The sequence below is a fragment of the Lutjanus erythropterus genome, chromosome 18, assembly GCF_056507025.1.
Source record: "Lutjanus erythropterus isolate fLutEry1 chromosome 18, fLutEry1.hap2, whole genome shotgun sequence".
NCBI lineage: Eukaryota > Metazoa > Chordata > Actinopteri > Lutjaniformes > Lutjanidae > Lutjanus > Lutjanus erythropterus.
Window position 1 is genome coordinate 37,526,891 of NC_139334.1, and position 25,832 is coordinate 37,552,722.

The following is a 25,832-nucleotide window of genomic DNA, read 5'->3' on the forward strand; positions in this document are numbered from 1 at the left end:
AGCATAACAGAGCAGCCTGAATATAACCAGCCTGAGTTTGTTATCACCAGAGGACTTGGAGTAAGTCACGTGGGCCCACTTGATGTCTATGACCCTTTTGTTGACAGCATAGGGAGTTGACTGCAGAAAGCCAGTTGTGAATTGAAGAGGGAGAGGGCGATGCAGGCCCCATCAAGTCACAGGTTCATTTGATAGTTATGCATCAATTAACATGCAGGTTTACAGAAGGTAACACTGGTAAAAAAAATTGCAAGATGAGGAAAAAACATACACAGTGATACCACCCTGCATTTTATGGAACATAAAACAGGCTGTATGTTTTTCTGCTGTGGACGCATGCATATGGTCTAGGAAATCCAGACATGGCAGATGTGGAAAATTCCAGGCATGCTTTGGCAATAATTCTGTGCAATTTTCTGTAAGTATAAACAAGTAGACAACTTATAATCAAAAGGTCCATTTGACTTTATTGGTTGTGTGGGACACTAGATGTGATTAAAATAGTTCAGGGCCAATAAATAAGCTCATCCTCTATACACAAACTCACATTCATACGGTACAGACACACTACTGCCATCAGAGACATTCAACTCAACTCAGCACATTCTAACAGGTAAAAATGAATGAAGTGAGAATACAACTTTTTTGTGTGTGAAACTAGAAGATCTGTTCTTTCTTTTGACATATTCCATATTAACATATTCATGGAACTGAATATTATGTGGGTGTTGAAAAATCAGTGAATTTTGTCGAAAATGCTGGCGCTGGCTGGCATCTTTATTAAAATACAAGAGAGTTAAGTGGTGCACACAAGTGATGCAGGAGAACTTGTGTTCACTAGTTTTCTTGTGTTTTGAATTTTCTTGAGATACGAACACAATTTATGAGGTCCAGATGTGTCGTAGAGTCATGTGCGGTTGGTCAGCTGGTATCTAAACTTAAGTTTTTCACTAACGACTGAATATTTCATTAGTTTGAAGACAGTTAGTTTGAAAATAAATTACAAATTATAATATAATAATATACTTGTGAATTTAAACATGAAGCCTACCATCATTAATAGTTGTTTCCTCTTTATTTCAGTGACAGTACAACTGCCAGGTAACATGGCGTTAACACCACTTAAAATGATTTCCCTTTATGGATCTCTGAAACTCATATGCTTACTTACTTATGCTAATTTTTAAGTCTCATAGATGCGCACTCAAATACACACAGGCAGATCATGTATTCAGGTATCTGAGGTTATGAGCATTTGCTGAATCTGACGTGGCATGTGCACACATGTTGAGCCCTTCGTACGACAAAAAGTAAGAGAAATTTAAAATAACACAAAAATGTGTTTGCATGAGGCCCTATATTCTTTCCAACACCAGGGTGATTTCATTTTTCTTGCTGTGAACAGTTGCCAAATGTGTATAAAACAGCTTCACCAGTATTGGTTTTCTACGTCTTCCATTCATAGTTTTATATAAATTTAAAGTTATGTCCATTTAAAAAAACAGTTACTTAAGTGTGAATTGATGCAAATGCAGAACAACACTGCTACTGCACCAAAATACTTAAGCTGGCAGGAGTTCACACCTGGCAAATGCACCACAGAAACACTGCATTAACACCAGAGTTAAGTTTTTCTGTGCTTGTGCAGGATGAGGCAAGGGACGAGAGAAATGGTAAAGTGAAGCACCAACCACCATGTTTGTCTCACTGTTGCCCTCCCTTCTTGTTGTGACTTGACAATCCGACAATGTCAGTACTCCCCAGCCTCCTTAAGTTCCAACTGAAACACTTGTTCAGGGGGGTTATCTGCACAGTCCAGCCCATTATTGGGTGGCCTTACTGAGTGAAACCGACTCCAGTCCCCCTTGCAAAGGATCCAGGGTAGTACATCCACCTTGTAATGCAGCTCTGGTGAGAACTCTGTACTTATTAAGTTTGGCACTCCTGCTCCTTTCCCTCGTGTAATCAGTCTCATCTGATCATCATAGCAGCAGTGCTGTGCGGCCAGCGTTGTGCTGTCATATGACAACATTGAGCGGATGCAGAATCTGGCTGAAGGTTTATAGATGTCCAGGCGTTCTTTGGGTCCGCTTGCGTCTCTCCAGCGGTAGGTCTTCTGAAGTTTGGTGTCCTGGATGTTGATGGCACTGTAAACAGCCTCAGAAGGGTAGGAGCAGGGGCAGCCAGGAAGCTCTGTGAGCACTTGGTGCAGGTACTTCTGGAGAAAGGCATTCTTACAACTTAGCCACTTCTCACAGCTGTCTACATCTGGGTTGGGGGGTGGGAGGTATGAAAATAGGACAAAGTTAAGAATTTATAAGAGAAAGTCTCAACATTATTATTTCTGGAATGAAATAAACTTTGGCTGATCTTACAGAAAACATGTAAAATGTAGTGCCCTATATATTTGCTTTCTATAGCGGATGGACAGTTGAGAGCGAAAATGTCCAACAGAAGATTGTGTTCTCCTCTGCTGCTGTATCCTTTGTTATGTCAGCAGAGTGAGAAGAACTATCATATTTTCTGGTTGGCACGGAGAAACAGGAATGCAATAAAATGGAAACTAAAAAGCAATACAAACATTTCTGGGAGGCAGGGTTGGTGTTTCATCAATGGTTCTCAGCATGCTCAGAAGAGACACCTTTTATCATAAGGTGTCCAAATTTTCTGATTCTAGCTTCTCAAATGTAAATATTGTCTGATTTATTGAGTCCTCTTATGACAGTAAACTGAATATTTTTGTGTTTTGGACATAAGACATTTGAGGATGTCAACTTGGACTTTGGAAAACAATGCTCAACATTTTTCACCATTTTACAGACCAAACCCGGCCCAGCACGTATGCCGTGATAGCCGCCCACCCAGTCCTGGATGTCTTTAATCAGCAGAGTTGGACAGATGACAGCTTGTAAAACCAGCACGGCTTTGCAGTATTTTGATATAGAAATTTAAATAAAGTTAAGTGTAGGCTGTGACAGAATAATCTGATCCATAACCACTGGACTGGAGTGATGTGTGACCACATTAAGCACAGACACTGACATTATCCTACAGACAGAGCAGCTGCTGCCACTAGCTCTCCACACTGTGTAGCAGGCTGGCAGCTAACGTCAGCTCCAGGTTAACAATGTTGTTTAACCCCAGACACTGTGATCTTGTTCTGTCTGAAAAGGTGAAGCATTTAGTGAGATACTGTCATATTTTGTAGGTTAATGTGCAATGTTTGCATTGCACGGCACATTTAAAATACGATTGGGTGACTGTAGACTGTGATTAACTGCTTTAAATGACTCTTAATAGACAGTATTTTTCAGACAGTGTTTAACATTATCAGTTAGTAAGCTGTGTTCAATTTTAACTGCTTTCTGAGTATTTTCTTATTGATTGACTAGTCTAAATTAAAGGTTGACAGCATCTCATCAATTCTTGGCTGGGTCCGCTGTTTTCTTAACGGTGCCAGGCATTAGCTTCTCAGAGTGAAAAATGGCTAACGTGGTTTCTCAAGTTAGTGGTATTTTCAAGGTGTTTGATTTTTGTGTGACAGATTTTACCCACAGCGTGTGTCCTGTCCAGTTCGTGCTTCCCAGCAAGTTCATAAAATCTGAAATGTGCCCAGAGATCTGCTTTTAGAAGACTAGGTGTGTTTTTTATCACTTGCTCTTGATTTTCTCCTCCCTCTGCCATATTGCGCTTGCTACGGTGCTGGTTGCTATGCGCTGGTTGCTACAGTGCTGGTTACTACCAGGAAGTTATTTTGAATTTTGGAACTTTGGAACTTTGAACTTTGGAACTTTATTGTCCAGCTGCGGCTGGAAAATCAAAATGATTGTCTCAATTCTATAATCGATTAAGTTCTGTCACTGCATCGATGCAGAATCGTCCACGTCCGCATCACGATGAATCTTAAAAATGATTAATTTCAACACCTGATGATTATGCGAAGGCACAGAACAATACACACAATTCATACATACTTGTGTCCAGTGGGTCTGTAATGTTGGTCGTCTGGATGGGCGTCAGTACAGTGGCTGAACCCACAGTGTCTATGTGACAGAGGAAAGAAAGGAGAAACTCATTGAAAGGTCATTCCCTTATATCTTGACACACATGAACAAACAAACATACTGGCCTTTTACATACACATTAATGAACACAACATCAATAGTACATATGAAACACTGCATTTGTTTTTTCAGTTTTAGTTTTGCACTATGTAAAGACGCTATGGCATTTAGCATCACTGGTATCTGTGCTTAAAAAAAAAAAAAACATAGATATGCGATATCCACCCCTGCTCCGATATGTACTACATATATATATATATATATATATATATACATACATACATACATACATACATACATACATACATACATGGACCTCTGTGATTCACACTTTTTGAAGCAAAAGGTCAAAGGTCAATTTTACTGTGACATCACCATGTTCAGCTCTCTATCAGTCCTCCTTGGTAAAAAAATAATTATAACTTCCATATTAAATTCCTTCAACATATTCACAACATAAATAATAAGGTTGGCTGGTTGATGGAGTCATACAGCTATGAGGCACTAATTTTATTTTTGACTGCTCTGTTTTATATGACCATTAATACCTCACTTCTCATGACTCTTACCACAAGTCATCAACAGCTGCTTCAGTTTTAAATCTCGTTTCAGCTAGGAACAATGTATGTGGGAGTGCCACACTCAGCCAAGACACAGATTTTGCTATACTTTCATTACTGTGACAAATGTTTTAGCATATAAAAATTACCATGCGTGTACAGGGTTGCACACTAGGGATTGATATTCTTTACAAAACAAGACATTTTCTACCCTAAAACAGAAGCACACTATAAGGTAGAACCTCACCTACACTCAAAAAACACTAATCATATTTATTTGGTGGTATTCCGCATTCACATTCTTCAGCTTTTGAATAAAAATAACCTGCACAGCAGTTTGAACTTTGCTGCAACTGCCAAGTTTATCACCTGAGACCTGTCGCTGTCTGACTTAACAGCCTTATGGAAGAGCTATTTTACAAGTCTTCATATTAGAAACTAATAAAATTAATTAAAACAAGTCATTAGGTGTTTTTCACAGTCGTTCTATTAAGTTGAGATATGTTGAAAGCTGACTGGTGCAGGTAGCAGCAAACAACTTGTTGAGCAGTGGTGCAGTTTACCTTCGCGCACAGGTGCTGGGATGATATGGACATGTATTGTTGAAACAGGTTGTTGAGGAACAGTCGAGAGAAATTGTGTGGACGTTAAGCCTATTTTGAAGCCTGATAAATAAAAAGAGTAGTAGGTTGACATGGTACATCATGTTACTTTTTGTGGAACTTAACACCACTGCACAGCTCAGCTGGTTTTGTTGTTAAAAGTGCCCCCACCCCCCCACCTGCTCTGCTGCTTCTGTGTGTCTGCTGCTGCTGTATGTAAATATAATGACAGACCTGCCCTGTGGTACACTGACTATTTTACTTATATACTTTGGGTTTTCTATCAAATAAATCCAGCTGAGATGTCTAATCCAGCCCATGTCTAACTGAGATTAAATCACATTACATGTGCTACTTAACCTAGATTATGGGGCAGAATACTCTTCACAAAAGCACTAAACCTTGTTTTCATTCCTATTTGAAGCCAATAAACACGTTTGTCTTTTTTATCAGGTAGAATCATGTTTTGTGCATATATCCTTTATATTTTTTAATACTGTGATATAATATTGTCACCATGAAAAACAAAATAAATACTGTGATAAGAATTTTAGGTCATATCAGCCACCCCTAATATACATACATACATATATACACACACACACACGCACACACACACTCACATAGATGTTTATATGGCTGCAGCCTCTGTGGTGTTTAGATTGCTTATACCTTGATTTGTGTGAGCTTCAAGGGTTGGACATAAAATAAATGCTGATGCAGAAAGTGGACACGGTTCAGGTTACACTACATCAGGTGTCTACATTCAAGGACCTGCTCACACATTTGAAGGGGTGGAAGTAACTAATTACTAATACTCAAATTACTGTAACTAAGTAGGTTTTTGGGGTACTTGTTCTTTTATGAGTAGATTTTCATGTCTGTGCTTTTACTTGTACTTAAGTATTCATTGTAAGATGTAATCTACTTAATGACTTTTAAACCCATAGTTGAGTACTGAGTACAATTTGAATCAACATCCAAACATTTCATCTACATTTTAATAGCCAATCAGGTGATCTGATCACAATGAATGAAAACCAGGACATATATGTCACAATCTTGTCAACTGAAAAACAGGTCGCACAAAGAATATCTTTGAGTTGTAAAACACTGATCAATATTTTCTATTTTGACATTGTTTTTTCTGGCAGAGCCATTTGTTGAATAAGGAAAATTAAACTTGGACTTGAAATGAGGAAAAAATTACCCAAAAAACACTTTAAAAAATGGAAAATTGGGGGGGGGGCACATTTTGTATCTTACAAATTATTAATGAATAATCGATTGTTAGCGTTTGACACACAAAACAAACATTGTAACAAAAATTGTAAACCTAGTTTGGAGAGGTGACGGTGAAATCAACAGTTAAAAGTAACTAATACTCTGAGTAGTTTTTGAGACAAATAGTTTGTACTTGAGTAATTTTCCAACACCAGTACTTTTAATTGTAACTGAGTAATATTTCAGTAATGTAACAGTACTTGTACTTGAGTATGGATTTTCAGTACTCTTTCCACCACTGCACATTTGTCTGCACATAGTCTGCACGTAAAGACCTTCATGAAGATGTTTTGAAAATTTATTTTACAGGACCATCATGCCCTTATGCCACCTGGTGTCTGCTCCAGCTTACTTGTTTGCTGACTCTTCCCCACCCTCTTCCACATGTTGCTTGGCTAATCAACTGTTTATGTCTCACTGGTTATAGCAACGCTGGTCTGGCTTCAAAGGCCATACCAGAGCATGAAGTGAGAGAGGGAAGCATTGACTTTTGTAGGACATTAAGAGACATTAGTTGCTAGTTTAGTACTCAACACTGGAGAAAGGTCTGGCTCGGCACATGACCAAGCTGCTATGGGCTGAAAAAACCTGGTTTGTATTTCTTTAAACCAATCCCAGCTCTCTTGGGCGGCATTAAGCCCAAAATGCAGTGACAGTGGTCTTGAAAAATAGTGTTGGGCAAGAACTTGTTTTGGTGTATTATTTGCATGTGGGGAGGCAGCCCCAGCATTAAAAAGGCTAAATTACAGCAAAAGAAAATGTGAGAGCAACTAGCTTTTTGGTCATTTGGATAAACTGACCATATGTTGGGAATCTACATGGTTACTTTCTTGCCTGAAAAAATAATAAAATATAATAAATTGGCACAATTATTTTCCTAGAGAAAAAATAAAAGCAGTGTTTAGCCAGCTAATGTTGAGGCCCCCCCTTCTCCTAAGAGAAAGATGATTAGCTGAATTAAGAAGGATTGTAAGCCTGAAAACTCAGGTCTGAAAGAACAGACTGCATTATGGGTGCAAATCTACATCAAACTTCACTTCAAGTTGTGAAGAAGAAAAAAATGTTGCAGAGATTTAAAATGAAACTAAAATACAAAATGTTTGCAAAGATTAGATTTTTTTTCTCCAGCCAATAAAAACTTTAAACAAGGCTTTAAAACTTAAAGCTGGCAACCCTTTTTTTTTAAATTAGATTTCAAGTTTGCATACCCTGAGTTTCAAACTTTCAGAGTTTTTTTTGTTCTGTTTTGAATTATAGCATGATATTAATCCAACACAGACAGAAGATATGCCACCTGAAACAAGCGACAACTGGCAGGCTTATACCCACAGTTTTACATCCAGTGACTCACACTATTCTGTGGCTAACAAACTACATCCCTCATCTAACTAGCTAATGCAACATTCCAGTGGGAACACTCTTTAATAATCCTGTCCCATGATGCTGAGACTGCACCATCATTGATGCACGACTCACAAAATCCCATGACGATACTGACGCTACCAGGTGCTTTACTCTCCAACTAATGTCTTGTCACTGGAGAGGGAGTGGCTTAAGGGTCAAGGGTGACAAAGATGCATGACAAGATGCCTGTGCAAGTTTGAAGGGTGACATGACATCTATAATCATACTGGTCATAGTTCCATTCTAGCCACAGTTTAAAATTTTTAAGATTGAGCACAAAATTAAATTAGTTGTCAAAAAAAATATTGGGGAACAGTGTGGTTAATCAATATTGTAAGGAAATGACTCAGTATCTAAAAAAAAAGCCAAAATATGCTCATGTGGCACTTTTCAATGCGAGTATTCCAGTCACTTGGTAGCTCATCTAAAAATTTTTTAGAGTTTGAGTTGTTGTGCCCAGGAGATGAACTAGCACCTCTCCAGCTACCAGTCCACAGTCAGCATTCTAGTCTGTGCTGGACTTTTAAGCATCACAAGAGTTTCTTCTTACCAGCACAGCTCTCCAGGTCACATGAGCGTGACTCAGTCGCCGTGCATGCGTAGCCACAGGAACGGGTGCGTTTCTGGGTGCCTTGTCCACAAGTGACGCTACAGGAGCCCCAGCTGCTCCACTCCTCCTCATACTCTGAGAAAGACAGAGAAAAAAGATGGATGAAGGGGAGACAGCACAGAGGGGAGAAAAGCAAAACTATGGAGTAATATATTAAAAGCAGGCTTTGAAGTTAGCCTTGTGAATTCCTCGCCCAGCTGGTGTATGTGTGTTATGCAATTATAGAGCGGCTGAAAACAGCCGGGTAACAACAGTGTGGGACCTCTGAGACATGCTCCTCTGTATTTAAACAACACTTCTAGGAGGGACGGGAGAGGGGGAGAACTTCAAAAGACTGAGGAAGAGGAGGAGGAGGAGGAGGAGGAGGAGGAGAGGAGCCAGCAGGACCCAAAGTCTTCCTCCAGTGAGAGTGATGACAGCTGTATGATGGCAAAACTCTTCACTCAGTTTTAAGGCCAGTATGAACCAAGTTAAGTCCCAACATTTTATCAATAACTGGAGCTTAATGCAGGAGTTGAATGCATAATTCCTATGTTAAAATCAAACTATATTGAGAGCATTTCATCAATGTTATCATAGCATTGTTGGATTAAATGCTAATATGAATATGCAATGTATCAAAGCCCCATAGACAGGTGTGAAGTTTAAAAAGAAGCTTTTTGAAATCGGTCAATCATAGATCTGGAACTATTCCCCTCAGACCTGTTTCCATACAGAAGTTAATGATGCAATGCAACTAAATGAACATTGCATACTTTTGGATAAAGTCATAATCGTCCAAATGACCACGCAGGGAGTACAGCCAGCTAGCGTTAGTGTATATGGGTGAAAAGTCAGTCCGAGTGTGAGCACATGAAACTGTCAGTGTGTTTGTGTGTCATCAGAGTGCAATATACAAGTCAGACGGTTGTATGCTCAGACACCTCAAGTGCCAGGGTGTGCACCAACACAAACAGCTTGCAAGACAGCAAGATGTCTGATTGAGCAACAGTGATGTAACTCTCCTCAATATCCCCTGTCTGTAATACATCCCCTCATTGACCATATATTAGTATTTACAAAGAAAAGATATTTGTTATGACCCAGCTTTCTTATTATCCTAAATATTACAAAATAATCCTTACTACAACTTTGTTCTCATTGTGGGAACATGGAGACATTACACAAACTCTTTTATTTTAGTCAGTTGCATTGCAGCCAAGCTTGCAATGCAGCACAGTTTACAAAGTTATCTTATAGACACTGTCTGTGGGTTGTTTTATGAAAACTATTACTTTGAATACATTTCAGTAGGATCTAGTATTTGCTGTTTTACGGCAGTGGCATTGAGGTACATCAGATGTCCTGTGCATAGTGGTACTGCAACACGCTTGGGCATATTTACACTTCTATAAAGCCATATGTTGCCCACTATTCAGCAAATCACACAGCATCTCATAAAGGCTTCTGCCTTCCTATAGGCCTATATCAAACAGGACAGGCCAGTGACTCATACCATTCAGCAACCACATACAAGCACATACATGGACCTAGATCAGGATCAGCAAGCACCTCATTGATGTTCCTATAGTGACATGCTACCTTGAATGTATCAGTGCAGATGCTGCAATGTTTTATGGGTACGTGATTTCGCTAAACCAAGAAGACCTATCTATGCTTTATTGTGTTGATAGCGTGGGCACAGCAGTTTAATAAATACCAAGGAGGGTTCAGAACTCTCTGAGTTGAATGTCAGACAGACATCACACAGGGAAGTCTGACAAATTTAAAGCATGGACCGGTACCTACAACTCAGTTGAGACAAGGTTATCATTAGAGGATAGGTCAGTTATTAATGCTGAAATAGACTCTGCTCCCAGTGGTCTGACAGACTGGACAGACTGTTAAACCAAACTCCATTCTAAAAGCAGATGTTTTATGGTAGGGCTATATTTCTTCACAGTAAAAACTTACTTACTCTATCAGTAAGACTCTTTTCTGATTTGCTTTGATTTATAGGCACAATTGAGACTAGTCATTTACTCAGTAACATCACTGATTAGCATGTGAGGAAAGTTTCTAATAGATGCATGCATTAACTCATCAGGTCCCACAGAAAGGACTTCCTGAAGCCACAAATCTCTTCCTTTACTGTCCTTTGCTCTTTTGGGAAGTAAAGAAAATTGTAAACATTTTTTTTTTTATTTCATTGTTCAATGTTAAATGTGCAGGCACAGTGTCGCCAGTTTTAATTTTATGCCACCACTTTTACACCCAATGGAGGCATGGTCCTTACAATGACAAGAGGGTGAAGTATGCCTGCTGTCATATATATACATACAGATTTGATTCACTGACAGCGTGACAAATTACCATTAGTAAAGCTTTTAATTCTTGGTTCATGTGTGAGCTGTTTGTACTGAACAAACCAACAACAATATGAGGGGGAAATAATGGAAGAATTTGAAAGAAACACTGGTTCATTTATTTGATTCCTTTTCATTTCAAGCTGTTAATTTAGCTTGGCTGTATTACTACAAGGTCAGCCATACTGAGCTGATTGCTGGCATCAGAAGCTGAGGCCTGCAGAGGGGAGAGTGGAGAGAGAAGGAAAACAAAGAGAGGGAGAGATGGTTCTACAGAGCAGAAAGACCAAAAAGGTAATAATGACATGCAACGCATGCTAGGGTTTAATATAGCTGGACAAATCCTCATTAACAGAAGAGTTCTAATAAGTTTGATTCAAGAGGTAGAGCTGGTGTCCTAGGTTTGATCATCTGTTTACAGGCTTGTTTTGGTTTTATGGCCTATAATTCTAGTGATTTGTTTTTTGTTTTTTTTTCACAATATTTTTATTGGGTTTTTGTGTTTTCCATAACAGTCATAATACAAACACACACAAACATAAAACAAAAAGGAAAACAGCTCACATCAACAAACTTAGGATGCATAATCACAGAATATAAGAGTTGATGTTTAGGAGGCTCCTTGTAAGATCATGGAGGACAGATCAGGTCCAATATATTTCAGATAGGGCTGCCATATTTTGTAGAATTGCTTCACTTTAGCATGTAAGATACATGTAAGATATTCCAGAGGGATCAGTTCAAATGTCACTTTACGCCAGCCACTAACAGAAGGACCCTTATCACTAATCCAGTGGACTAATATATTTTTTCTAGCAGCAAATGTCAAAACATTATATAGCCTTTTGCTGGCCGCATTAGTCACATTTCTGCTTGGTAAACCTAAAATCAAAGACATTGGATCCATTTCTAAGTCCTTATCAAATATTTTTTCCATTTCACATAATACTTCAGACCAATACCGTTGTAATTTATAACATGTCCACAGGCAGTGGGTGAGAGTACCCATTTCAGTTTTACATTTAAGACACAGAGGAGAAAGTGAGGGGTCAAAAGAATGTCTGCGCCTAGGAGATATATATATTCTATGTATAATTTTCAATTGGATTGCTTTTGTCCGAGTACAGATGGATATATTTTTGGCTTGACTCCAAATGTCTTTCCATGTCTCTTCATTAATAGTCACTGACAATTCTCTCTCCCACACACCCTTGATCCCCTGTGTATTTGTAGGAGACATGTCACTCATTACATCATATAATGAACTCAAAGACACCTTCTGTGGTTGTTGAAACAGCATTCTCTCAACAGCAGATATCTCAGGATAAATTATAAGGGTTGTACTCTTAGTAATATAGTGCCTTATTTGTAGGAAACGATAAAAATCTTGTTTTGTGAGCTGGTATTTCTCTTTCAATTGCTCAAATGACATTAGACTGTTGTTTGAAAACAAGTCTCCCATTTTTTTAATGTTTTTTTAATCCCAATGTTGAAAACCAGGATCAAATGTTCCTGGCAAAAAATTCAGGATTATTAGTTATTGGGGTAAATGTGGAAGTTAATTTGAATCTCCCCTCTAGACGGCGGACTGATCGCCATGCCTTAAAAGTATTCATTGTTATTGGGTTGGCACAATTATCTCTTATGTTTTTAAAATTCTTGAAAAATAATAAATCCTGTAATCTACATTTTGATAATGATGTCTCAACATCCAGCCATATAGAGGAAGCGTCATTCTTTACCCATTCAGATATAAATCTCAAGTGAGCACACAGTTGGTATATTTTAATATTTGGCAAATCTAAACCACCCATAGAACTTGGCAGCTGCAGCACTGCCATTTTAAGTCTAGGCCTACGTTTGCTCCATATGAAGGAACTGAGCCATCCATTCAAGTCTTTTAGAACCCTATTCAAAAACAGTATAGAGATCATTTGAATGGGATAAAGCAATCTAGGCAATATATTCATTTTTATCAGGGCTATGCATCCTAACCAGGAAACAAGAAGAGAGTTCCAGCGCTCTAAGTCTTGTCTTATTTTGCCGAATCTGACCCTGATGTCTCAGGGTCAGATATGAACACTAGGACATCATCAGCATATAAAGTTATTTTATGACATACCTCTCCAATTTGTAATCCATGAATAGAAGGTGTTCGTCGTATAGCCTCTGCCAATGGCTCAATGGCCAATGCAAATAGGAGAGGCGATAAAGGGCAGCCCTGTCTAGTTCCTCTATATGTACGAAAGTAGCCTGACCTTAACCCGTTAGTCAAAACAGCAGCTTGCGAGTCATTATAGATAATTTTAACCCATTTGACAAAATTATCACCAAGACCAAATTTTTCCAATGTGTAAAATAGAAAAGGCCGCTCAACTCGGTCAAATGCCTTCTCTGCGTCCAGAGTAAGCACCAGACCGTCTATAGATTTTTGTTTAAAGGCCTGAATAACATTAAAGAGACGTCTAATGTTGTTAACTGAGTTTCTGCCCTTTATGAAACCAGTTTGGTCCTCTTTAATTAGTATGGGTAAAAAACCCTCCAAGCGCATTGCTAAAATTTTAGAAAGCAATTTTCGGTCTACATTTAAAAGTGCAATCAGTCTATAAGAGGAACAAAAGTCAGGACATTTCCCTTTCTTTAATATGAGTGACATATTAGCCTCTTTAAGGGTCTGTGGTAATTCTGCATTACAGAATGAATGATTGAACATTTCAAGTAACGGTTCTATAAGTAAGTCCTGAAACTCCTTATAAAATTCACAACAGAATCCATCAGGCCCTGGTGATTTCCCACTCTGGAGTTTTTTAATGGCATTAAATACTTCAATGGGACCGTTGAGAAGATTTTTCTGTCCTTCTGATAACGTTGGAAGATTTATCTGAGCAAAAAGGTGCATCAGCTTTCTGTTCAGAGGAATATAGATTTGTGTAAAAATGCTTGAAACAATCATTTATTAACATGTTGTCATATACCCTGTCACCCTCATCATTGGCAATAGCTGCTATGGACTGAGACTCTATTTGCTTTTAGTGATTTGGTTAACAAAGTTAGAGACTGGAGCTGATGGATGGTAAAACATAGCAGCAGCACATACAGATGTGGCGGCAAGTTGCTTCCTTTAAACTTTGCAACATTTTTGTTTCAATTTGTTATTTATCACCTTTGTTACTGAAGGACAGATTACTTTTGACAGAAATGCACTTATTAAGGGCAGTATACCTTGAGACAATGACTGCTCTCAGCTTCTTCATTTCAGACAACCAGATCAACTTAACCAAATGTCAAGTGGTGTGTGGTGTGATTGTCCCAGGACATTGGGACACAAGACAGAACACCATACCAGCCAGCCCAGAACCTCACCAGCTGGTATTCAGAACCAACAGATCCACAGATGAGGACCTGAGTTGGAGCAGGTGAACCTTTTTAGCTTCCTGGTAAAGAAAGCTCAGAAATGGCTTACACAAGAGAGGCAAACTTCCCTTATCAAATGCTTGTTAACTTCTACTGACAAGCAACAGAGACATCCTAACTAGAAACATCACAAACTGGGATGTGCATGGCCCAAGACAGGAGGTCAAAACTACCCATCTACCAAACACCAGTGATATCACTGAGTTGAGGTGCCTGCACAGAGCCCAGAGGTCACTAAAAGACAATACTCACCCCAGCCACAGCATGTTCACTTGCTGCTCTCTATGAAAGACATGCAGCAGTATCCACTGCTGTACCACCAGGCTACAGAGCAGCCTGAAGCTATGAGGCCGCTTCATTCATTCTTTGCTGTTCCAGTTGATGAAGAGGAGTGATTTGAGGCACTTCAAAGGAGCCAGAGAGAAATAATGAGGGTATGTATTTAGAAAACAACTTTGTTATATTCCTACATGATCTGTGTGATATGAATAATCCTCATACACCATAAAGTTGAAAGTTAACTTAAAGTTTGTCTTCAAGCTTGTCACAGACCCCAGTGCTCTGATCACTACTGGAATCACTGTTGCCTTCACTCCTCACATCCTTTCCAGCTCCTCTTTCAGCTCTTGGTATTTTTCGAGTTTCTCATGTTCCTACTTCCTGATGTTGCTGCCAGTCAGGATTGCTACATCACCACAGCCTTCTCCTGTTGTTTGTCAATCAACACAATGTCTGGTTGGTTAGCCATCCCCAGTTTGTCAGTCTGGATCTGAAAGTCCCACAGGATCTTGGCTTGGTCATTCTCAACCACCTTAGGAGCTGTCTTCCATTCTGACTGAGGGACTTCCAGTCCCTACCAAATGCAGATATTCCTGTACATGATGCCAGCCACTTGGTTATGGCGTCCCATGTGCACTGTTCCTGCCTGCATCATACACCCTGCTATTATGTGCTAGGCCATCTCAGGAACATCTTTGCATAGCCTGCACCTGGGGTCCTGTCTGGTGTGGTAGACCTCTGCCTCTATTGATCTTGCACTCACTACCTCCTCTTGTGCTGCCATGATTAGTGCTTCTGTGCTGTCTTTCAATCCAGCCTTTTCCAGCCACTGGTAGGTATATGCTGTGTAGGGGCATTTCGCTCCATGATGGTTGACTGTCCTCTATATTATTGTTTTTCTGCTGGCCTGAGGTATTCACATAGTACCTAGTCTTCGGAGGCCATCTTCCTGATGTATTTGTGGATCTTAGTTTTTTCATCCTGGAGGTGGCTTGGATGCTCACCAGTTCCCAGCCTCTCTCGCTTTGCTTAGTGTACAATTAGTGTACAGTAATTGGTTCATCTGTGTTGCCAGGCGTTCATGGAGGGCAGTTAGTTTCTTAAGCCAGTTGGTGTGGACCATGTCAGGGCCTGGTGCAGTCCAGCTGTTCATACCTGACACTCTCTCTCAGATGTCTGCCATTGTTATGGTTACTGGCTCATGTTTTGGGAGATCACTGTGGTCTGCTTTTAGATACACTAGCCACTGAGCATTCCAAGTCAATTGTAGCTTCTATGGAACTGCGGGCAACAGATTTAAAATTCAAACACCACAGAACCAGCACTATTTTAGGAAAAGGCTACGATTTATATGCATCTATTTATTTAGTAGTATTATTGTTAATAACAGTTTATTTCTTTAATAAAATATTGTGCTCTGAGGAGAAAAATCCTCATCTTTATTCAGACTATTTGGTGCAGATCCATTACATAAAATTCAGATTAAAAAACATTTAATTTACATATAATCAATATGTAAAAAGCCAAGAGGGGTGAAACCTTGTGTCTTGTTGCTGTGCTCAGTCTTGTCTCTTTATTTGTACTTGCACAACTAAATGAACATGTTTTAGAACCTGATGGAACTTGCTTAGTTAAAGTACAGATGTGGACAAAATTGTTGGTACCCTTTTAGTAAAGAAAGAAAAACCAACAATGGTCACTGAAATAACTTGAAACTGACAAAAGTAATAATAAATAAAAAATTAATGAAAATCAGACATTGCTTTTGAATTGTGGTTCAAAAGAATCATTTTAAAAAACAAACTAATGAAACTGGCCTGAATGATGGTACCCCTAGAAAAGATTGAAAATAATTTGACCATAGGGACATGTTAAACTAAGGTGTGTCCTGTAATTAGCATCACAGGTGTCTTCAAACTTGTAATCAGTTAGTCTGCCTATTTAAAGGGTGAAAAGTTACTGTGCTGTTTGGTATCATGGTGTGTACCACAATGAACATGGACCACAGAAAGCTAAGGAGAGAGTCACAGGAGATTAGAAAGAAAATTATAGACAAGCATGTTAAAGGTAACAGCTATAAGATCATCTCCAAGCACCTACAGTTGCACATATTATTCAGAAGTTTTAGGACCATGGGACTGTAGGGAACCTCCCTGGATGTGGCCGCAAGAGAAAAATTGATGACAAATTGAAGAGACAGATAATATGAATGGTAACCAAAGAGCCCAGAACAACTTCTGAAGAGATTAGAGGTGAACTCCAAGGTCAAGGTACATCAGTGTCAGATCACACCATCCGTCACTATTTGAGCCAAAGTGGACTTAATGGAAGGCGACCGAGGAGGACACCACTGTTGAAAGCAAATCATAAAAAAGTGAGACTGGAATTTGCCAAAGAGCATATTGACAAGCCACAAAGCAAAATGAGCAAAATGTGCTGCCCAGTGTAAGAGAGCTTGGTCTCAGTCGCAGGTCATGGGTCCTCCAACAGGATAATGACCCAAAATACACAGCTAAAAACACCCAGGAAAGGCTAAGAACAACACACTGGACTATTGTGAAGTGGCCTTCTATGAGCCCTGATCTAAATCCTATTGAACATCTGTAGAAGAAGCTGAAACATGCAGTCTGGAGAAGGCACCTTCAAACCTGAAACAGCTGGAGCTCTTACTTGTCTCACGAGAAGTGGGCCAAAATACCTGTCAACAGGTGCAGAAGTCTCATTAAGAGTTACAGAAATCACTTTTGGTCGCAGTGATTGCCTCAAAAGGACAATCACAACAACAAAATATTAAGTTAAGGGTACCATCATTTTTGTCCAGGCCAGTTTCATTAGTTTGTTTTTTAAAATGATTCTGTTGAACCTCAATTTAAGAGCAATGTCTGATTTTCATTAGTTAATTTTCAGTAAATGTTTATTTATTATTACTTTTGTCAGTTTCAAGTTATTTCAGTGACCATTGTGGGTTTTTCTTTCTTGAACGGAAGGGTACCAACAATTTTGTCCACGACTGTAAATTAAGACACTTCAATTTGTGCAAATCCTTTATAATAATTTATATATGTTTTTCACAATTTATGCTGAAAAACTAAAGTCAGCAAGAAGTACCTCAATAAGTATGAAAGAAATCATAAACCTTCAGACAATGGAAGAAAATTATGAAAACACTAAAACCTATTAGATAATAACAAGATTTAAGAATAAATTAATTAATTAATTAAAACCTGCCATCTAAATGTCTCAGTGACTCTGTGGTTAAATGTCTTTGACAATTTTATAGAAAGTACCTACTTTAAGGTGTCTCACCCACTTTTCTGCACAAAACAGCAACTACCAACACCACACATTCAGTTTCTGTCATCTCCAGTGGGAGAATGTAACGAAGTACATTTATTCATGTACTTCATGCAGCATTTTACTGCACAGTGGTTACTTTTACTTTTCATAATGAGAACAGCTGATGATGTTTACATACTTTTAGTCATGTAAAGTTTTAAATGCAGGACTTTTACTTGTAGTGGAGTATTTTCACAGTGTGGTATTAGTGTTTTTACTGAACTGAAATTATATGTATACTTTATCCAGCACAGCTCACCTGTCTGAAGATCACCTGGCCCCCCTGTGAGACTGAGTTACACTGTCACTATGTTCTCCACAGAGAGTTTATCATCTTCTTCTGATTGTTGTTGCTTTATGATGTCAGCTGATCAGGTTCTTTAACTCTGAGCTTTTCTTCTAATGTTCTCCTCTCTCAACACATTGTTTATAATGACTTCATGGATTTTAACTTTTCCAACTATGAATACACCTCACTCTGCTGTATTAATTATCAGATATAGATTGAGCCTCTCCCTCTCTGCTGCCACCCAGAGGTTGATGATGTATAAACCAGCAGCATTCAGATGAACACTGAGGGTGCAGGTTCTGTGCGTCCCACCAAGCTCCTATCTCTTGTATTGAAAGGATCAAAAAGCGCATGTGCAACTCATAGTGAGAGCAAATGGGTGAAAAAATTGCGTCCCAAGCTGGAAATGTGACCTATCCGTAAAACATTTTTAACAGCATGTTTTAGTGCAAAGTAATAAGTGTAATTAAAGCTGCAAGCAGCGTTTTACGGGCCCTCGCACCCCCGCGCCACTCGGGGGGGCCGGCGGCCGCGGCCTCGTGGCAGGATTCGCCCCGGGCGAAGAGGCTCTGTGATTGTCACGGCCTTTTGACGTCCCCTTAAGGAATTCGACGTCGCTTCCTGACGCCGCTAGGTGGCGCTGTGAGTATGTCTCCTGCTTGTCACGTGGATGTGTTCAGACCAGGACTTCTATGACACTTGTGAAGTTTGGTGGGGATCGGACCATGTCCGCCCAAGTTATGGCAATTTCGTGTTTCATGGCGAGACATCAAACTTCGCCGCCACCTGACGGCCACACCCTTCAAAGGGGGCGTAAATCTTTAATACCTTTTGATCATAATGTTGTCTAGATGGTACACAGTGATTTTGAACCCGTTCTGATCAATCCTGTAGTAGGAGTTCGTTAAAATACGACACGTGAGAAACGCCAAAAATGGACGCAAAATTCAAAATGGCTGACTTCCTGTTGGGTTTGGGCAATGGGTCCAAGAGGCTTTTTTGTGCGTCTGGGTGTGATACATATGTGTACCAAGTTTCGTGCATGTCGGTGAAACATGCCGCAGGGGCTGATGTTTAAGGGGCGTGGCCAAACTATTTGGCCACGCCCATTAACGAAACTCATATCACATGTTCAGGCCTGGACCGTTAACGCACATGTCAAGTTTCAGGCAGATTCGACTAAGTATAGTGAAGTTAATGCTAATTTTTCATTTTTGGCGAAACATCAACTTCGCCGCTCCGTCACGGAAAGACAGTGTGACATCATGGCACGATTTTCATAATACACGATTATCAACATGTTAAAGACGGTTTGACCAGATTTGAGTTGCATATGGTCAACGTGCTTGGAGCAGGACCTCAAAGAGTAAAACATGTCATTTCCTGTCGCCACCAGGGGGCGCTATGACAATTACAGAATATTGTGACATAGATGTGTTCAGGGCGGGACTATTATCCATCACAGCAAGTTTGGTGCAGATCGAACCATTTATGCTAAAGTTATAGCAATTTCGTGGTTTTTGATGTGGGTGTTGCGAGATATCAAAATTCGCCCTTCCGCAGCGACCGCGCCCTTCAACGATACGAAGATCTTTTAATAACTTTTGATCACACAGTTGTGGAGCTCACACAAACCGATTTTGAAGTCATTTCGATGAAATCTGTAGGAGGAGTTCGTTAAAGTATGACGTGTGAAAATGGCCAAAAATGACCTTATTTTGAAAATACAATTCAAAATGGCCGACTTCCTGTTGGGTTTAGGGGGTTGCTCCAAGAGGCTTTTTTGTCTGTCCCGGCATGATACATATGTGTACCAAATTTCGTACGCCTAGGTCAAAGTTAAAGCAGGGGGCTTCAATTTTGAAAACTGTTAGGGGGCGCCATTGAGCCATTTTGCCACGCCCCTTTGTAACGACCATAAAATATCGAATTTTTCGCAAGACCTGATGAGTGTGCAAAAATCTGGGACTTTTTGAGCCTGTTTAGGCCCTCAAAAATGCGATCTTAGGGGAAAAAGATAAATAATAAGAAGAAGAATAATTCCTTCAGTTTCAATAGGGCCTCGCACCGCCTTCGGTGCTCGGGCCCTAATAAGTGATTATTACTGCCAACTAATAAATGGTGCTTATCAGAGGGGAAGCCTGATGTCCTTCTAGGCTTTCAGAGAAGGCCTAACATATCAGTATTTGAAATGTTGGGTTTAAATATATTATATTTGTGTAGGGACCTCTAAAATTCTGATAGATGAAAGAGAAAAATGTACAGGAGTGTGTTTCTTTAAGAAATGTGAATTTAATGAAAGAACTACATTTCCCACAATCCTTTGTTTGTTGTGAATCTCAATGTTCTGATAATAAGCCAATGTATTCTCAGTTTGTAGTGAGGAATATACTCTGAGCCAGGACTTTGGGGGTGGGGAAAAAAAAGTTAGTTGGAAGAAAGATGATATCTAGATGCATATCAGGAGGGAGAGCGGTGTGTTGATGCATGGTGAAGATGCAAGTAAAACGTTGCAGTGGACAATATATACAGACTAAAATACTCTCAAGTGTTGGTGCAAGTATTATTTTGCAGCTAAAAGTCATGGCTGTTGCAGTCCTGTTACTCATTTTCTATCCAGTTTGAAGTGCAAGTGCAGTCAGGTTAGACATGTTTGTTGTTTCCATTAACTTTAGAACAAAGTGTAAAAGTGTGTTTCAAGCTGCAAGCATGGACATTTAGGACAATTCTAGGATCATCATTAGGGACAGTCAGTTGTAAACGCCAGGCGTCTTTTTCACCGAGGATGGAGCAGAAAAGGAGCAGCTGATGTCACCCTGCTACCGCTAATTAGCACTACCTTTAATGTCGGACTCGGCACAATGGACCCATATCACAGCACGGATGGTTAACTGCTGCACTTCATCACCCTGCTGCATCATCTACCTGCTGTACCTGCATCTACCTGCCTTCATCTGCCTGCTCTGGGACCCTTCTGGATTGTGTTTCAAGGTTGAATGAGTAACTGGAGACTACATACTGAACTATATCAGCAGTGTTTCACTAAGGATTTATCTTTTTCATATGTGCACTAACCCCAACCTTTAGAAATCCATGCATGAGGTAATATTTTGAACATTTTTCAGGGTTAAACTGCCTAATTGTGAACTGTTTAACTTGCAACTTTTTTTCCTTGTTAAGGTTTCTGTATTTTCTCTGAAAGAAAAAAAAATAGGTTTCCATTTTTTTTCTCTAAGGTTATTATTGTGACTTACCAAAATATTTTGAGTTGTCCATGTGGTAAAAGGTCAATATAATGTGACTGGGTTGACTGTTACTTGAAAACTATTTTGGTAACCTACTGGTATTGACTTTTTTGTTGTTGTTGTTTTCTGTGAAGGGAAAGAAAAGGTTTGGTTGGTTTTAATTTGAAAGAAAACTGTGTGAGAATTAGGAGTGTGCATCTCACTGACTAAGAATGATTCGATACATATCTCGATACATGTTCAATGATAAGATAAACCTTAAAATTTTTAAATGGCCAACGATTCAGTTGGATATAACTCAGCTCTGTTGCGATACGAAACAATATGATGCATTACAAGACAATGTAATGTGTGAATCTTTACATTTTGATTCAATTAATGCTACATTTGTAGAGTGCTATTAGTTGGTAAAAGAAATCCTGATAGTTTTACTAAATATAGTAACAGTAGAAACAGAGAGAAGGAGACATTAAAGTGATGTTAACATCATATTATGAGTCTCATGTGTAAATGAGATCCTGTAGCCTAAATGAGAATCTGTGAACAAACTTTAAAACTGTTTAAAATATCAGTATTTTTGCAGTAAGATGATCTGCTGCTCTGTTTCATTTGAAGAGTGGCGTGGTTTTGATTAGTGTGGAGGAACAGTGATGCTCTGTTACCTGCTCTCACAGTGACATGACGTCTCTGTGGGTCAGACTCGTGTCTCTGTACTCTGCTGTCAGACATGTTTTACATAAATGATTTGCACGTTTCTCATCTTTCTTATCAAACCCAAAATTTTTTCTACACTTGCACATTATCAAAGTTTGGCGGTGCGACATGGTACAATGTCACTTCTGTCGCTGTTTTCAGCGCCGTCTGTTTAGAGTAAATGAAGAGGAGACAGGAGAGGGTCGGGGGAGCGCTTGTTTTGTGTGACTGCAGCAGCAGGCGTCCAACAAGACGTGCTGCAGGCAGAGGCAGGGGGACAGAGAAAATGGAGTAAAGTTACAGTGGCAGTAGTGACATATACGCATCCTAATGAGGTGTATCGATATGCTAGTGTGCGCTGATTTATTTCCAATTCATGCTTTTTACTGATACAGGCCGTCTGAACCAATGCACTTGTATCTTAAAGTCTGATGCATCAGATGCATGAGTAAAATGTTACACGCCTAGTGAGAATACCAGTAAAGAAAATTCACTCAGAAAAAAATACACCTAAATAAAATAAATAAATGAATTTGTTTTTATTTTTCCATTGTTGTCCTGAATGTTTTTTCTAACAAGGTTTACATACTAAGATTGAAGATACTTACCATTGTTTCTGTGAAATACACATTCAGCTCATAGTGTATGAGTCTAGTAATTCCACAGTGGAGGCACCACATTATTATCCATTAGTTATTTACTCTAGATTGTAACTTTACACATCTTGTGGTTATTGTTATTTCTACCTTGTTTAAGATTTTCTCTTAAAGTGACAGTTCACCCAAAAATGAAATTTCACTCAATATCTACTCTACTCTACTACGGATGAGTGAAGATCTCCAGTTCACAAAACACTCCCAGAGAAAACAGAATTGCAGCCAAATCCAGTACAATTGAAGTGAATGGTGACCAATTTTAAAATGTAAAAAAAGACCACAAACAAACCAACAAACAAAAAAATCAATATGTCTCCATACTGCTTGTGTGGTGAGAGCTTGTGTACCCACTTCAGGCGTGTGCATGCAGATCCAGTCTGAGAGGCTACAGTTGACATTTAGGCTAAAAATAAGGTGTAAATGGCGTCTTTTTGTTTCAAATTTTAATGTCACAGCTTACAGACACTTGGATTACACCACACAAGCAGTATGGAGACATTTTGTGGGTTTTTCTGTATTTTTTTACATTTTAAAACTGGTCACCATTCACTACAATTGTACTAAATCTGGCTGCAACGCTGTTTTCAGCTGAAGCTCCGGGAGTTTCATTTTTGGGTGAACTATCGGTTTAAGCCTGACTGAACATCCATTTGGTAAACTGGAAATTTAGCCAGCTCAACATCCACCGCTAAGAACTTAGGATCCTGTTCACTGATAATTTAAATAGTAGCCCATTCTAATATTTAGCATATCCTAGGTACTGCTTTACTTGACTGCTGGTCAGATTTTGGCAACGGAGGGTTATATTTGATTTATTTTATTTAATTATTAGGTTGTTCTCTTCTAATTCTAATTTAAACCTCATTTTCTATCAGCTTTGCATCAGAAATGAAAGGGTCACTGTCTTGAAAACAGCAACACAGAGTTATCCAATCAGATTTTTTTGCTGTCATCTCTAGGCAGAGAAAGGTTAGAGCTGGCTCACTCACTGGTTAGGACTACATCACTGGGACAGAAGGCCACAGCCTTTGTGTTTGTTTGGAAAGTGACAGGTGAATCAACCAATCACATTTTGATTTGACTAAAAATACTCTCCTTAGGCCTTCTTGAAGACCAGCTATATATTTCTCGGGATGAAGCAGACGAGACCGATGCCATTGGTAGGCAGCTAACTTGATAACGCTGCCTTTTTCAAGGCGGACTTTGGGAGTGTAGTGGAGTAATTTCTGCAATTTTAGGAGACTGAAATTGCGCTTGTCTCCGAGTCTGTTAGAAAACAATTTTCAGACACCTGAATCTTTGTTTTTTAAAGTTACTTCCAACAGTGCAGCACAGCAGACAGAGCTGTGTTGGTAGACAGAAATAATAGAACTGGAGATCTATGCTACATATAACTGTGTGTGAGGTACTTATACAGAGAAATAAGAATGATAAAAAGAAACTCAGAATGATTCATAGAGAATATTTTAGCTCTTAATATCAAACACAAACTTTTCTTCTAAAAATGAATCACAGCTGTACTGTTATTCAGTACAAGTGCACTCCCTCTCATGTTGCTCTTTGCTCATTTGTTGTGGCCAGTGACTTTACAACCATCTTTAAAAAATTAAGAATTTTTTTATTCAAATGTGTAATTGGTAAATATTTAACATTTTAATTCTACTTAAAATTTAATTTTACATTCATCAAGGTGATATCACAAATCGCTGTGATACAGATTTATCCATTTTGGCCTGCCAAATATTGTGTGAATTAAAGTTGTACTGTTTGAGCATTCTTACCGTAGTTATCCTTTACATCCCAGTCTTTGTTCCATTGACCATCCCAGTCTCCTTCCACTCCACTCAGGATGGGCTCCTCTGGGTCGTAGGTGTAGTCCTCAGACTGCTCCTCCAAACTGGCTCTTCCCAGCTCATTCTCCACTTGCTCCGGGTACTCCCAGAACAGTGGCCAGAAAAGTTTCTTGTGGCTGTTGGCCCACTCTGAGGACTTCACTGACCAATCATTACGCTGACCCTCCTTTGCCAGGTCCATCTCCACCTCCGTCTCAGTCTGTGCATCGTCTACCACCTCAATGGTCACCTGAAAGAAATGCAAAATACTGGTTCAGTGATTGACAAAAAAGAGGAGATCCAAAACTGTGCAAATGATCTCACTTTGATTTATCTTATGAAAGTTGTTAATTCCTCATACAATGGCATGCACTTACAATGCAGCTACACTCAACAACTTCAATGGCCCAAAAGCAACCAGCCAACAGAAACATCACCAAGCACACTAAATTCTGTAATTCTGAGAAGAAGATAATTGTAATAAATGATCCTACAAAATGCAGTCCATTCATACCTGTCAAATAACAATGGTGACAGAGCAACCACAACCACCTTTGTAGGGGAGTCATGGTAAATTCCAACAGAATATAATGTAAAATGCAACACAACCTTAAAGCAGTGAGAATTCTAGTGATTCCATCAGAAGCCTGAATTATCTTTAAAATATAAAGGGGAATTTATGATTTATCTTGTGTAAAGCCCTGGTCAAACTAGAAAAGCGCAATCCTGCAAAATATATGGTAATACATGGTAGGTGATTTGGTAACAGCTCACAGAGCTACTGTAGCTGCTGTCACTGGCTAACTAACCACTTATATGCTAACCAGTCATGGGTCAGTTCTTACCTGACAGCAGTTTATCTCAAAGATCTATTCGTACCATGGACTATCTCATAACTGTCTGCAGACCATGTCTGTTTGGTGGAGCAGTTTATACAATATTATACAACGTTATATTAAAATGTATAGTGCAACATGGCTATTAACCTACAATAGCTACCTTCATTTTGGAATGTCTGGCTCTCTTTACCTTCAAAGTCAACAAAGTCAAGACAAATATCAGTGTCAAAGTCAGTTGTTGCCAGATTTGGAATTATTTTGTCCAATCTGGTGATCTGAAATGAATTGATTCTGCTTCAAAATTTTGTTGTTTTGTAATTGGGCCTTCACATTGTTATAGAATTGATGCAAAACTCAATAGAATCAATGACATGATATGA

General features: G+C 39.2%; 1 protein-coding gene across 1 annotated transcript in view; it reads right to left on the reverse strand.

Annotated features, from left to right (window-relative positions):
• Window positions 1-441: 441 nt before the first annotated feature.
• The window catches only part of LOC146311424 (isthmin-2-like), a 44,269-nt gene continuing 18,878 nt past the window's right edge, over window positions 442-25,832 (reverse strand). The window contains exons 3-6 of the mRNA XM_084742707.1: window positions 24,563-24,863; window positions 8,465-8,599; window positions 3,975-4,043; window positions 442-2,268 (exon numbers count right to left, since the gene is read on the reverse strand). Coding sequence (XP_084598833.1) covers window positions 1,751-2,268; window positions 3,975-4,043; window positions 8,465-8,599; window positions 24,563-24,863 — 1,023 coding nt within the window. The 3' untranslated portion in view covers window positions 442-1,750. The remainder of the gene's footprint in view (window positions 2,269-3,974; window positions 4,044-8,464; window positions 8,600-24,562; window positions 24,864-25,832) is intronic.